Source organism: Mastigoproctus giganteus, chromosome 14, assembly GCF_048544385.1.
Source record: "Mastigoproctus giganteus isolate SK-2022 chromosome 14, ASM4854438v1, whole genome shotgun sequence".
In the NCBI taxonomy this organism is placed as follows: Eukaryota; Metazoa; Arthropoda; class Arachnida; order Uropygi; family Thelyphonidae; genus Mastigoproctus; species Mastigoproctus giganteus.
In genome coordinates, this window is record NC_143588.1 from 27,672,969 (window position 1) to 27,689,515 (window position 16,547).

The 16,547-nt window shown below is 37.3% G+C and overlaps 1 protein-coding gene across 1 annotated transcript in view; it reads left to right on the top strand.

Moving 5' to 3' along the window:
- The window catches only part of LOC150075032 (EF-hand domain-containing family member B-like), a 243,532-nt gene that overhangs the window by 58,624 nt on the left and 168,361 nt on the right, over nt 1-16,547 (top strand). The window contains exon 4 of the mRNA XM_090389053.1: nt 8,116-8,295. Within this exon, the coding sequence (XP_090245179.1) occupies nt 8,116-8,295 (180 nt within the window). The remainder of the gene's footprint in view (nt 1-8,115; nt 8,296-16,547) is intronic.

Consider the following 16,547-nt stretch of genomic DNA (forward strand, 5'->3'; position numbering starts at 1 on the left):
AATGCGTGGGATACATATAAATTAACATGTGACACTGAAGCCTGTGATAGATACAAGTTGATCTGTAACCAAGTTACAAAGGAGGTTAGGCAGGCGAAGACAGATTACGAGAAATCTTTGGCAAGGGATGCACAGAAAAACAGCAAAGAGTTCTTTACTTATGTAAACTCTAGAAGGAAAGGGATGAATCAGATTGGTCCACTTGATATCGATGGTTCAACTGTTGATGACCCTGCTCAGATAGCTAACAAACTAAATGAATATTATGTATCAACATTCACATATGAAGAGTTATTAAGCAATTGGAATGCTAGAGGTGTATTCAACTCTGGCAGTAAGCTAGATAATTTTGTAATAACTGACGTAAAGTGGAGGAGAAATTGTTGAAGATAAACACAAGGAAGGCACCTGGGGTGGATGAGATCTATCCAGTTATATTAAAGAAAGGCAGCAAAGGAAGTAAGCAAACCTTTAGCCATAATTATGAGAGCTTCCTTGAACTCAGGGGAAGTACCCATAGACTCTAGATGTGCAAATGTGACCCCAATTCACAAAGGAGGAATAGAGGCTGACACAAGTAATTATAGACCTGTGAGTTTAACTTCTGTTCCAGGAAAGTTAATGGAGGCACTGGTTAAAGAAGCAGTATAGGATCATCTAGACAAGACTAGCATAGTTTTGTTAAGGGGAAGTCTTGCCTGACGAATTTGATTGGATACTATGATGCAGTCACAAAAGAACTGGATGCAGGGAATATCTTTGATATTATATACTTGGATCTTAGAAAGGCTTTTGATACTGTTGCGCATGGAAGACTACTGCACAAAGTGGAGCAAAGTGGCATTGGAGGCAAATTGCTGCTATGGATAAAGGGGGTGGTTGAGGGGGAGAAGACAGAGTATTAATCAATGGAGACTGCTGATCGTGGACTAATGTTATTAGTGGAGTCCCTTGGGGTTCGGTGTTGGGTCCATTATTGTTTTCTGTATTTATAAATAATACTGATGATGGTATATCAAGCTTAATGTCCAAGTTTGCAGACGATACAAAGGTTGGCAGGATCGTTGAGTACACTACTGACGCTATGCTGCTGCAGCAGGATCTGGAAAGGTGCTGTAACAGGATCTCTGCCTTTGATATCTTGACTAGCACTTCAAGCACATCGAATTTATTAATTATACTCCTAGCATTGGTGTACATGCACCTGTTTCTACTCTTATTTCCCTATCACAGCCGATGTATTTGCTTGTTCCACAATGACTCCCAACAGTCCTGGAATCTCCATTACCTTGCTTTCCAGGCTGCTGCTCAGTTGCATTTAAATAGAATTAATGGAAGGATCACTTTTACCTCTGCCATCGGCTACTGTTAATCTAATAGTCCGTGTATCCCCCCCCCAAGCTAGCAGTTTTCCGACCCATCTAACTCTGCCTGGATAGCATCAGCAGATATTCTTGCACCCTTTCTATTTAGGTGTATCCCATCCCTGTAGAAGCAGTCTCTCCTGTTAACAAGCACAGACCAGGCTTAGAAAAATTCTACCACTAGAGCCTTGCACAATCTGTCCAGGGCCGAATCGATTGACAAGGCTCTCATCATATATTCCCTCTTATCATGTCTGGGCAGAAATGCAGACACTTTCAAAATCAGCCCTAATTCACGGCTTTTTTTCATCAGTGACCTGTACTTGTGAAGTAATTCTACCGGTCTCCTACTCTTAATATCATTAGTGTCAATGTGTACAACTATATCACCTTTTGTGCCCTTAAAAGATGATATCCGCTCTACAATGTCATCAACCTTTGTCCCTAGCAGACATACCCTGGTCCTGTTCCACGTATCCTTTTTACAAAGCATGTTCCCTGTTTCCCAGACAATAGAGTCACCTACAAGAACTAGTTCCTTTGGGACCAGTGCATTCTGCCTTGGGGTTTGCCGCAGTGTTGCTTGATGTTCAAGTGCAAGCTCAGGCATTGATGTGGGCAGCTGAGAGCTTGATGGGCCAATCAGTTTAAATCCTTTGATGGCATCCACCCTGTCCTTCAAGCTCTCATATAAGCCCATAACAATGCTGAGTTGGTGCCTGATTTCCTCGTACTCCTTAAATCGCATGGACATAAAGACATTCCCCTTGGCAATATCATTTAAAAGGATATAGGTAACATACTTGCCTAAGAAATAAAGATTGTTGGTTTTAATGCTCTAAGAATATTGGAATTGTCAAATATTTTGCAATATGAGGTATAAATAGTGTTAGCATTAGTAGTGGCATATGATTGGGAGAAAGCAAGCTTATATAACATGAGCTAAAAAAAAACTTGTTCATTTCACCTATCCATTTCCCTCCAATAGTATGTCCAGTTCTTCCTTGAATTTATTTAAGCTATCAGCTAATGTGCTGAGGCTCTTCAAGAGAAGAACGTTGCATATCGTAATTGGCTTGTTTCCAATTCTTCAGTTTCATTTTCTGCCTACACCAAAGCTCGGAACAATTGTAAAGCAGTTATTAATCAGTCCAAACTAGATTTTGAACAGGCTAAGAGTAGAAAACTTGCTTCTTGCCCCAGTGGTAGCCGAGCATTCTGTCTTTTGCCAAAGCTATTGGCCGCAACTTTTGTTCATCTCTGCTCCCACATCTCTTAAAACCAGATGATTCTGTTGTCACTTCAGCCAAGGATAAAGCTGACCTGCTAGAATCTCATTTTTCTTCCAACTCGCCATTTCCATTCAATCCCATCATTCCCATTCAATTCCTCCTGCGGTCTTCTGTGAAAAGTATGTCAGAAGGATTTTGACGAATCTTGATGCTAAGAAAGCTCCAGGACCTGATGTTATTTGTCCACTTGTTTTCAAAACCTGTGCTGCTGAACTTACTCCTGTTCTTTACCGCCTTTTTTCACTTTCTTATTCCAAAGGTGTTTTTCCTTCTGTTTGGAAATTTGCTCATATCCAGCCAGTTCCTAAAAAGGGAGACAAATCCCTGGCATCCAATTATCGTCCCATTGCAATTACTTCTACTCTTTCTAAAGTAATGGAGAAATCAATTAACCGGCAACTCTTAAACTACCTAGAAACCTTCCATCTGATCAACGATCGCCAGTATGGATTCCGTCAGTGTCGATCCACTGGTGATATTCTGGCTTATGTTACTCATTTATGGACAAATTCAATGGAAACGTTTGGTGAAACACAACCAGTTGCTCTTGATATGCCAAAGGTTTTCGATCGTGTTTGGCATAAAGGTCTTCTAAACAAGCTTCCATCTTATGGCTTGCCAACTGTTTTTTGTAATTGGTTATCCAGTTTTCTCTCTGATCACCCACTGAGGGTGATGGTCGATGGCTCTCTGTCTTCTTACTTCTCCACTAATGCCAGTGTCCCCCAAGGTTCAGTTCTTTCCCTCACTCTTTTCCTCTTGTATATTAATAACCTTCTTCCATTGACTGGAAATCTTGTCCATAGTTTTTACCGATGATAGCACATTGCATTCCACTTTCCATTTTGAGAAACCTTGCCCTGCTCAATCAACTTCAACTTCTCAAATATCCGCTGACAACTCCTTAATGCCGATCTCCAGGTAATTCTCCAGTGGAGCAAAGACAAATTAGTTTATTTCAATTCTTCTAAAACCCATTCTTGTCTTATATCTCTCAAAAAGGATTCTTTTGCTCCTATGCTCATCTTTGATGGCACTCCGATTTGTAGTCAAGACGATATATCTCCTTTGGGGATTACCCTGACTTCTAATCTCTCTTGGCACAAGCACATTACAAGTATTGCTTCCTCTGCATCAGAAAAACTTAGTTTTCTCTTTCGCTCTCAGCGTTACTTTTCTTCCAGATAGCTGTTCACTCTGTACAAATTGCAAATCTGCCCTACCATGGAATATTTCAAAAATTTCTGAAGGAAATTATGAAGCTAAAGTTGAAAGCATGTTGAAGTTGAAAGAATTTAAAGGAATCAAAATCGAAAGTAAAAAAAAAAATTACCTCATGCCAAGTTATAAAATGCATTATTTTATCCTTAAAGGATAAGTTATTAATCCAACAGGGTTATTTTAAATTAAAAAATAAAGAAAATTACGAGAACATTGAAAGAAATTTTAAACATATGCTACCCGAAATCGTGGAATGTGAAAAAAACTTTCGTCTCGGTTACAAGACGGTGAAAACCAAATAAGATTTTTTTTTTTTTTTTTTTTTTTTTTTTTTTGATTTGGTAGTTGTTGGCGCATCGGCTTCTGTGGCCATATTGCACCTCCCAAGGTTTTTGCAGTACTTTGATCCAAGCCCGAGGCGGGAATCGAACCCGCGACCTTGGGGTTGCTGGGCAGGTACTTTACCCACTCGGCTAGCCCGGTCGGCACCAAATAAGAAATTTAAGTGTTGTGATTAAATATGAAATAAAAATTAATGATTTTAGAAATTTTGTCGAACAGACAGTTTATCTTTAAAATCGAGTGAAGTTCCATTTTCAATTAAGAAAGCCAGAAATCCCTTTGAAACCATTGCGATTAGCAGTGCTGAAGCTGAGTGAGCTTTCAGCGTAATGAATAATATTGTGACAAATGAACGCGTTGCAGATTATGATGACCATACATCTAAATGGAAAACCATTGCTTCAATTTGATCCGGATCGTTACGTCAAGTCATTCCTCTGTAATCAACCCTCAGCTATTGAACAAAGCAGAAGATCGACAACAAATATTAATAAAGAAGTAAATTGGCAATTTTAAGAATAAATTTTTCTTGAATATTTGTGAAATAATTTTTTTTCACGAAATCTGCAATTTTTTGTGTATTTTTTTCTAGAAAGTTTGTTTTTTATGTAATATTTGTTTTTATATTGTGCAATGTTTTGTGACAGTTTTTATGTTATTTGTGATGTGGGAAATATTTCATGTTAATTTTTATTCGCATTATTAACACGAAAAAAATGTATCCATTATATTTCCCTAGTTGTTTAAAAAAAAGACCAATAAAACAGTTGTGCGTGTTCCGAGCACACGCGGTAGATGGTTTATGCGAAACATCCTTCGCGTTTCTTTTAGGAATTTTAATTTGTATATATTGATTATGAAATAAAAGAGCTTTTTTTATTGTAATTATTTTATTGATCATTCACAGATTTTCATAATTTCTGGAAGACAAGATGCAATGGATTTATGATAACTATAGTAAGAGATGTATACTTGCAAGTGCAACGTATCTAAATACCTCTGTAAAACAGCACTGATTGATGTACCCGATCATGTATTTGAAGCGATATACGCAGCTGTTAGGGGAACCTAACAATGGAATGTAACGAAAATGCAAGACGAAAAAAAAGAAAGTGATTACAAATATTTGTATTGTTGTAATCATACTTCCTGCAGTAGTAACTTCAAGAAGCATGATTGTGACGTCATACTACTCAAAAATTCTAAAAAGTTAGAACTCCGGACACTCTCGTATTCCGTTATCATCGTAAGGCACGGCATGACAACCAGGTTTATAAGGTTTTTTTTTTTTTTTTTTTTGATAGACCTAGAAACGTTTTACACATTCACTTATACGCATGGTTAAGGGGGGGGGAGATAATAAGCCACATCTGTCCATCCCCCTAAATCATCCCATGACTCGAAATATCATACCAGTCACGAAAAATGCATCATGCGCTCTAATCACACTACTAGTAGTGCGAGCGTGGGAAGCTCCCCTCTAGTGGAAGCTGCTGATGATGATGTCACTTCTGTGACCGATCAAATTTACTCGGTAGAAAGTCGGAAAAACTGGGAGTCCATTGTTAAAATATTCACAGCTCACCACTGGTTATACTTCATCCCCGATTTAAAATTTCCAAAGATATAGGATAGGAAATCGGGATTGATGATGCACCAGTATAATATGTATTACATGAATAATAATAAAAATATACATTATACATAAATTGACAATTAAGACATCTACAGCACTTCTTTCATTATTAGAAAATGTAATTAGCATTAGCATAATTCATGATATATACTGTATGTCAGTTGTGTTTACTATAGCAAACACTGTAATGCCATTGTTTGAAAACTCTTGACATGTAGGAAAATAAAAATGACATTGATTTTTCGTAATTCCATCAGTTACTATTAGTGGTATTAGTATTAATTGTGGCAAATGAAGTAAGAAAGCAAGCTTATACAGCCTCGGACAGAAAAAAAAAAATTCTCATTTCATCTATCAGTCTACTTCAATAGTTTGTTTAGTTCTTCCTTGAATTTATTCAAACCACCAACTTCCACAACAACCTATGGAAGTTTGTTCCAACGATGAAAACACCACTGGCTGAAGGCAATTCTGAACATCTTTTTTGCAACCATCCTTCCTTAATTTGAATTTATGCCCCCTTGTACATAGACTGAGCAAGAAAAAAGAATCCCATCAAAATTGAACCTCAATCAGGTTGCCTTGCAGGTGCCCAGTCTCCAGATGTAGCTTCTCCAATTTACAGAACTGAAGCCTTTCTTGGTAAGAGCACCCTTTGTTCCCCTCGCCAATCTTGTTTTCCTTCTCTAGTACTCGTTCCAGCAGCTCTACATGCTTCCAAAAATGAGGTCTCCAGACCTGTATGCAATACTCAAGATGTGGCTTGGCCATTGCCTCACAGTATGGTATAATCACCTCCTTATCCCTGCTAGCAAAATTCCTGTATATCATTGGCACCTCATGAGCTGCCCCCACAGCCTCTATGCATTGCTCAGAGAACTTCATATCAGACTGCACAATTACCCCTAGGTCCTTTTTATTTTCCACTACCTTGAGTTATGAAACAACAGGGATTACCTTTATTTTAGATATAGGAAGCTTCTTTTCCAACCAACTGTCCTGGTCCATTTTGTAAAATTGATATCGCCTTCCCAAAGAATTATTAGCACGTTGGACCAGGAGAGTTGGTTGGAAAAGAAGCTTCCTATATTATGTTGTTTCATAATATAATAGAATATAGGAATTATCAAGTACTTAATAGCTCTCTATTATCAAAACTACCTTGAGTGTACATTACTCTGAGATTATTGCTAACCATACGCAGTACCTTGCACTGGTCAATGTTAAACTGCAATTGCCATTTCTCAGCCCATCTGCCTAATTTTTCTAGATCTTGTTTCAGCAGCATTCCTTCATTACTGTTCTTAACTACCCTGCCAACTTTTGTAATCGTCTACAAACTTAGACATTAAACCTGATAAAGGCTCATCAATATCAACAATAATGGGCCCAGCACTGAACCCTAGGACTTCACTAATACCATTACTCACTGATAACCACTCTCTGCCTTCTCCTACTCAACCATCCCTTTATCCATAGCAGCAGCTTGCCTTTAATGCCATATTTCTCCAATTTGTATAGCAGGCTTCCACATGCAATAGTATCAAAAGCTTTCCTGAAATCCAAATATATGATATCAAAATTATTTTTTGCATACTTTGAACCCCATTGCTTTGTTGCTCTGTTCTGAGGTGGAGTATCTGATGAAATTCAATTTAATTGAGAATACGACACCAAAGTAATATACATAAATGCAATAATATCACGTTGCATTGGTTATGCAGCAGTAATACATATTACACTATCAAGGTACGTTTTTAAATATATATTACAATATTCAAGTTTACGTTATATGTATTAGCTTATCAAGTTTATGCTTGTTAAGTTATAAGTTAATTATAATAACAAAAGTTCAAATCCAGTCCAATTGTGAAAGTGAACTTTCGAGATACCTATTTACCTTAGTTAGAAACTAGAATTCCCCTACTGTGTACTACAGTATAAAGTTAAAATATACGATATTTGCACCAAATTACCAGTACAAAGGTTCTGTGTATATCAAGTAATAATTTTCAAAATCGCTAGCTAAATTTAAAAATAAACTAATGAATGCGACTTCGTCTATAAAGTTATTTATAGTTAGAGAATAAAAATCTTCATCATAATTTTAATTTAGCAAAATGCACATATACCAGTATTTTCTGTATTTCTTATGGAATTTATAATAAAAAAAAAAAATTTCAGAATATTTCTTTTTCATTTGGTCTCTTGTTTCTTTTATTAACAGTTTCTTTTATTAATAATTTCTAATGTTTTTCAGAAATGATTCTTCTGAGAAAGTTAGAGCAGCAGGAAAACTTTTTGCTGTAGATAATACTGGTAAATATGTTCAAGAAATAATGACATGGTGTGAGGGTCAGAAAAGTCTACATCTTGTTTCTACTAAGGTGGATGATTTAAGAGAAAGAACTCAACATCAGCTAGGAAAAGGACTGTATCCGTAAGTATTTTTTCCCCCCTTTTTTTTCTATTTATGATTGTCAAGTCATTCAATTCATCATAATTTTAATTTTTATTCATATTACTACAAATTATAAATCTTTAAAATTTTAAATCTCTCTCTCTCTCTCTCTCTCTCTCTCTCTCTCTGTGTCTGTAGCACCATGGAAAATCATGTCACACTAATGTATTTAACACTTCTCTTGCTGGGCGCCTCCGTAGCCAGGTGGGAAGGAGCAGCAGTGCATAGCACACGCTTCTTGATTAGACCGGGGTTCGAGCCCGTCACCACCAAATACGGAGAATGCGGAAAGGTCAGGGAATGACCACCGCATATCCCGGAGCAATATGGCCTTAGTTGCTAATGCTCCTAAAAACCAAATAACAAACAAACAAACAACTTCTCTTGCTGAATGGCTATCCTTGATTATAAGCCCTCCATTCTTTCCTCCTTACCATTCTTCTTTTCTAGGTGGTTAATAATAATATGGTATTTACTTTCATAATAATTCCCTCCCATTTCTAATTTTTTTTAACACTTCATAAGTGTTTCCAGTGTGTGCCCCGTGCTAAACTGTCCTGACAGGTATTTCAAGAAATATTTGTACATTTTGTTTTCAGTGGACCTCTGATATTAAATCCTGTGAAAAGGACATAAGAATCAATTAAAAAATCATTACAAGCCAATGGAATTCAAGCCAAACCACATCTCAGATATATGTTCTCAGGATTTATCTAATAATATTCCTTGAATAAGAGACCATGCAATAAAAATGGTCATAGTATTCCCATTTATTATTCTTATTATCCATATTGTGCAAGGAAGCATGAAGCTTTTACTACACAAGCAAAAAAAAAAAAAATTCTGAATTACTCTGAGAGAGAGAGAGAGAGAGAGAGAGAAGGGAATCACCAAAAAAGAGAGGAATGATGTTATCCAGCTTATCAAGTTTATGCTTGTTAAGTTATAAGTTAATTATAATAACAAAAGTTCAAATCCAGTCCAATCGTGAAAGTGATTTAAACTTTCGAGAATACCTATTTACCCTGGGTGTGCCAAGCCCATACTCAGCAGATGTGATCCCCTGGGTTTAGTTATGTATATACATTTATTAGCAAGCATTTTTACTAATCGAAATTAACAAATCAAAGATGCACATTATTCAATATTACGAATTGGTGTTCGCATATTTGAATCTGATTAAAAAAAAAAAAAATTAGTGATTCCTTGCTGGAAAAAAAACCACTTCAAGTTTCAAATTAATCTGAATTGTAAGATTACTAAAAATTAGACTACTAAAAATTAAGATTTCATGTTCTCATGTGGGCTGTTCTTAAAGTACAATATCATTATTATGTCATTGTAAAATCTAAATTAGTAATTAATACCAGCCAAACAGTGAAAGGAATCCAGGCTTTTGCTGCACTAGTAAAAAAAGATGATAATAATAATAAATAAATAAATAAAAATAACAAAAATAAATAATAACATAAAAATTAATAATAAAAAAGAAAAATAAACAACCCATATGTTTCCCTCCTCATGTAGGACACTATCCAGCAACCTTTAAATTTTCCCAAGCTGTCATCCTCAGCTGCCCATAAAGGTAACCTTATTCCTATTATAGCAGGCCCTCATTATAACGCGGTTCGCTTTACGTTGATTCGCTATAATGCCGTTCTTATATTATATACTCATATCTCACTATAACACTGTCACAAATCACTATAATGCGCTTTTACTAACGTAAAGATTGCATTTTTGGCCTATTTAACGAAAATATGTTTCATCTGATGGAGTTTTTAACTCGAAAATGAATAGCAAAACAGCATTGAAACATTTCCCACGCAGATTTGAGAAATTTTCCCACGCTCAGTTAAATTTTCTCACCCCTAATTTAATTGCAGTACAGTGACTTGTTACGTAGTTGCGAGACAGGTTTTTAACATAGATTTTAAACGATCAAGTATATTGCTTGTAATATTTGCATTATATGCATTTATCCGAAGTCTAGTCATCACTCAGTATAGGATTAGACAGTGCATAACGGACAGTTTACTCGAACATTGAATCATAATTAATGCAGCCAACGCAGTTACATTTTCGAAGAGGTAATAATGCCGGATAAGAATGAAAAAGTAACAATGTCTGGACACAGTACGAAGGCTACAAATTTGAGAAAAAGACTGAATTTGAAAATTAAATTTAACTGAGCATTGCAGGATCATCTAGACAAGACTGCAGCAATAATTCAGACACAGCATGGGTTTGTTAAGGGAAAGTCTTGTCTGACAAATTTGATAGGATTTTATGATGTGGTTACAAAGGAACTAGATGCAAAAAATAATTTTGATATCATATATTTGGATTTCAGGAAAGCTTTTGACACTGTTGCGCATGGAAGACTATTGTACAAATTGGAGCAGAATGGTATTAAGGGTAAGTTGCTACAATGGATAAAAGGATGTTTAAGTGGGAGAAGACAGAGGGTGGTAATCAATGGGTGCTGCTCTTCTTGGACTAATGTTATTAGCGGAGTCCCACAGGGTTCGGTGTTAGGTCCACTGTTGTTTTGTATATTTATCAATGATATTGATGAAGGTATTTCAGGCTTAATGTCGAAGTTTGCAGATGATTCAAAGGTTGGCAGGGTTGTTAATGACAGTAATGGCAGTGTGCTACTGCAACAGGATCTAGATAATTTGGGCAGATGGGCAAAGAAGTGGCAACTGAAGTTTAACCTTGACAAATGCAAAGTACTGCATATGGGTAGAAGTAACCCTATAGAAACGTACCAACTGTGTGGTACTACACTTAAGGTGGTAGAAAATGAAAAAGACCTGGGAGTAATTGTGCAGTCAGATATGAAGTTTTCTGAGCAATGCAAGACAGGCTGCCAGGCAGGTCATGGGGTTTTGTCAATGATATATAGGAATTTTGCTAGCAGGGAGGAGGAGGTGATTGTCCCTCTGTTATAAGGCAATGGTCAGGCCACGCCTTGAATACTGCATACAGGTCTGGAGGCCTCATTTTAGGAAGGATGTAGATTTACTTGAGCGTGTACAGAGAAGGGCAACAAGATTGGTGAGGGGAATGAAGAGATCCTCTTACCAAGATAGGCTTAAGTTCTGCAAATTGCAGTGGCTGGAGACTAGGCACCTGCGCGGTGACCTGATTGAGGTGTATAAGGCCTTGAATGGGTTGAGCATGTTGAATTCTGATGGGATCCTTCCACTTGTTCAGATTACGAACCTAAGGGGGGCATAAATTCAAATTAAGAAAAGACAGATGTAGAATAGATGTGCGGAAATTTGCCTTTAGCCAGCGGGTGGTTAATTGCTGGAACAAACTTCCATCTGTCATTGTGGAAGTTGATAGGTTGAATAAATTTAAGGAGGAACTGGACCGGCAATTGGAGGGAATGGTGTGATATTTTTTTTTTTTTTTTTTTTTTTTTTTTTAGCTGATGCTGCATAAGCTTATACACTTGCTTTCTTGCATCACATGCCACTACTACTACTACTACGTTTTTGAAGCAAATCGATTCTGGTCACCGACAAGCAGATGTGTGTGCCATAATTTAGGACTGGCATGTTTAACCGTAAGAACAATAATAAAAAATAAAAAATTAATTTTACCACTGCAAGCAACTAGGGCTAGGCCAGCTATTAGGATTGAAGTTGAAAGAGAGACTTTAACTAATTGTATTGATAATAATATCCAATGCAGAATTCAGTTAAGTTAAATATTATATATAAAAAAAAACGGATTAGCCTATATAATGATCTGAAGAAAGCTCTCCTAAAAAAAAAAAATGTGGAACCATTTAAAACTAGTAAGAGCTGGTTGAACAGATTTAAAATCCAGGGAGAAGCCGCAAATGCAGATCAACGGAGCGGAAACCTTCAAAAAGAACTTGTTAAAATTATTGGAGGGGTATTATGTGTTATACTTCTCAACAAGTTTTTAACATAGATGAAGCGGGACTTTTTTGCAAACGAATGCCTAAAAGAAGTTTCATATTGAAAGAAGAAAAAACCATGCCAGGTTTCAAAGCAGTAAAGGATCGGTTGACTTTATTGTTGAGTGGTAACGCTGTGGGGGATTTTAAATTAAAACCCCTTTTAGTTTACCAGGAAGAGGGCCAAAGTACAACCCAAAATCGATACATTTTTCATGATTCATGATTTTAATTGGAATTTTAAGTTTAATTTTCGTACATATTACCACATAATTATATACGTATGTAATACAGAATATTTTATATGTACAAATATTTGAATATTAAATATTTTGACCGACATTTGTGCATCTTTTCACTATCAATAATAAACTTCATTTTATTATTGATTAGGAAATATCCTATGGCACCGACCACAACTCACAAATAGATGTTACCTTATGGGAATGTGGTGCTCGCTTAGCGTGGATTCACTTAGCGCTCTGTTTTTCCAGAACAAATTATCAGTGCTAAGCGGGAATCACCTGTAATTAACAACTCATTGGCTAAAAGAAAACTTTGTTTAATCCGGTCTAATCTCCTTCCTTGCAATATGAATTTATGACTCAAAGTACTGGAGTCCTTTATAACAGTAAAAATTTCAACTTCATTCTTTTATCCCCTCTCATTGCCTTACAGACCTCAGTTATGTCCCATCTAAAGTTCCCAGCTGTCAAGTTCTGTAGCCAACATATTTGAAGTCTTTCCTCTTTTCAGGCAAATGTTTGATAAATCGTCGACAGAACACCTCCAAGTGCCCTGAATGTCTTCTGAAGCCTATCCAAGTCATTTGGAAGGAACATCGTTTGGCACCGATAAATTTTCATTTCTTCTAATCTTCACATTATCAGCAAATTTTTATACCATGCCATCTATCCTTCCATTAATTACATTGATGAAAATCAGAAATAACAGTGGTCTCAGAACTAATCCTTTCGGCACTCCACTTTGCATGTTAGACCTTGGAAGCACATGATGGAGTGTTTCACCTTCAGAAAGACCAGACAGTTACAGGGGCATATTACAGAGACCTTTCGAGGTGTTTTCATGAAACAACAAAGACAGGTGCTGAGGAAAATTCAGAAAAAACATCCAAGATTAACATCCAACTCATGAAGGGCAGTCATGGCAGTAATTGCACTTCATGAGTGAGCAGGCCAATTTCTCACTTATCCCTTTCCTTCTAAAGTTTACATAAGTAAAGAACTCTTTGCTGTTTTTCTTGGCAACCTTTGCCAAAGATTTCTTGTAATCTGCCTTCAATTGCCTAACCTCCTTTGTGACTGGATTACAGACAAGCTTATATTTGCCGTAGGCTTCTGTGTCACCTGATAATTTATATGCATCCCATACATTTTTCTTCTCTGCCATGAGCCTCATTAATTCATCTGACATCCATTTAGGCCTGAACCTTGAGCAGTATTTCTTAGTTGGAATGAAAAGCCTAGTAGCCTCCAAGATGAAGATCCTACTGTACAGAATTTAAAAACTGTCTGAGACCCCTGTAGTCACCTTTATGAAAGCAAAAGCCCTTCCCTTTAGCCTTGATGGTAGTTTCATCTTTAAGTAATTCCCATATCAGTACATTGTGATTACTGTCACCCAGTAGTTCCTTTATCTGCAAATTCTTAATGCATGAATCATCACTGCTGATTATCAGATCAAGAGTATTACTACCTCTGGTTGCCTCTCGAACATGTTGCTGTAGAAAACAGTCATCCAAGATATCCAAAAAAGTCTTGCTAGTGTGCGAGTGACCAATCCTCAAGTTCCAGTCAATATCTGGAAAGTTAAAATCTCCCATTACAAGACATTCTGATTTACTAGTCCACTCTATTTCTCTGCATAATTGCTCATTATACTCATCAGATTTATTAGGCATATAACATACATACCTACTCTCATTATTTTCTTTCCCAGTGCATATGTCACACCAAACAGACTCAACACTGCATTATCCACCAACATTAATTGGATGCACTACCTTAGAATTTACGTGTTTCTTAACAAACAGCATAATCCCTCCTCCCTTCCTGTCCTGTCTATCCTTTCTGTACACATTGTACCCCCTAAATTCCAGTTCTGCACTGCTTATATCCACGTGACACCACGCCACAGATATCCCAACAATATTTGCCTTTTATGTTTTGACTTGCACATCAAGCTCATTAAATTTATTGACTATACTCCAGCATCAGTGTATTAGCATTAGCATTAGTAGAGGCATATGATGCAAGAAAGCAAGCTTATGCAGCATCAGCCAGGGGAAAAAAATAAATAAATAAACTTCCACTTCACCCCTCCGTTCGTTCGAAATACCTGTCCAGCTGAGACTTAAATTTATTTAGGCTATCAACTTGCACAACAAGGGATGGAAGTCTGTTCCACCAACCAACTACCCGCTGGCGAAAGGCAAATTTCCGGACATCTATCCTACATCTGTCTTTCCTCAATTTGAATTTATGCCCTCTCAGGTGATTATTCTGAGCAAGAGGCAGAATCCCATCACCATTGAGCATGCTCAAACCATTCAATGCTTTATACACCTCTATATCAGATCACCTCGCCGGTGCCTGGTCTCTAGACACTGTAATTTGGAAAACTTAAGCCTTTCTTCGTAAGAGCAATCCTTTGTTCCATTCACTAACCTTGTTGCACTTCTCTGTACTCGTTCCACCAGCTCTACATCCTTCTTGAAAGGAGGCCTCCAGACCTGTATACAGTACTCAAGGTGTGGCCTGACCATTGTCTTATACAAGGGAATAATCACCTCCTTATCCCTGCTAGAAAAATTCCTGTATATCATTGATGAGCTACTCTTGCAGTAGGTCACCATGAGCTACTCTTGCAGTAAGTCACCATGAGCTACTCTTGCAGCCCGTCTGCGCTGCTCAGAACTTCATATCTACCTGCATAATTACCCCCCCTCCCTGGTCCTTTTCATTCTCCACCACTGTCAGTGTAGTACCACAGAGTTGATACGTTGCTCTGGCATTGCTGTTTCCCATATATAGTACTTTACATTTGTCAATGTTAAACTTCATTTGCCACCTCGAAGCCCATCTGCTCAACCTTTCCAGATCCTGTTGCAGCAGCATAGCGTCAGTAGTGTCCTTAACAACCCTGCCAACTTTTGTATTGTCTGCAAACTTGAACATTAAGCTTGATATACCATCATCAATATTATTTAAAAATACAGAAAACAATAATGGACCCAACACTGAACCCTGAGGGACTCCACTGATAACATTAGTCCACGATGAGCAGTGTCCATTGATTACCACTCTCTGTCTTCTCCCCCACAACCACCCCTTTATCCATAGCAGCAATTTGCCTCCAATGCCACACACAGTATCAAAAGCCTTTCTAAAATCCAAGTATATAATATCAAAGTTATTCCCTTCATCCAGTTCTTTTGTGACTGCATCAGAGTATCCAATCAAATTGGTCCGGCAAGACTTCCCCTTAACAAAACCATGCTGTGTCCAAGCTATAACTGAAGTCTTGTCTAGATGATCCCGCAGTGCTTCTTTAACCTGTTCCTCCATTAATTTTCCTGGAACAGAAGTTAAACTCACAGGTCTATAATTACTTGTCAGCCTTTGATCCTCCTTTGTGAATTGGGGTCACATTTGCACATCTCCAGTCTATGGGTACCTCCCCTGAGTCCAAGGAAGTGCTCATAATTATGGCTAAGGGTTTGCTTACTTGCTTTGCTGCCTCCTTTAATATAACTGGATAGATCCCATCCACCCCAGGTGCCTTTGTTGTGTTTATCTGCAACAATTTCTCCTCCACTTTACTCTCAGTTATTACAAGATTATGTAGCTTACTGCCAGAGTTGAATACACCTCTGGCATTCCCCTCGCTGAATAACTCCTCATGTGTGAATGTCGATGCAGAATATTCATTTAGTTTGTTAGCTACCTGAACAGGATCATCAACAGTTGAACCATCGATATCAAGATAACTAATTTGATTCATCCCCCCCTCCTTCTAGAGTTTACATAAGTAAAGAACTCTTTGCTGTTTTTCTTTGCAACCCTTGCCAAAGATTTCTTGTAATCTGCCTTCGCCTGCCTAACCTCCTTTGTAACTTTGTAACAGACCAGCTTATATCTGTCATAGTCTTCCATGTCACCCATTAATTTATATGTATCCCAGGCATTTTTCTTCTCTGCCATATGTCTCATTAGTTCATCTGACATTCATTTAGGCTTAAACCTTGAACAATATTTCTTAGTTGGTATGT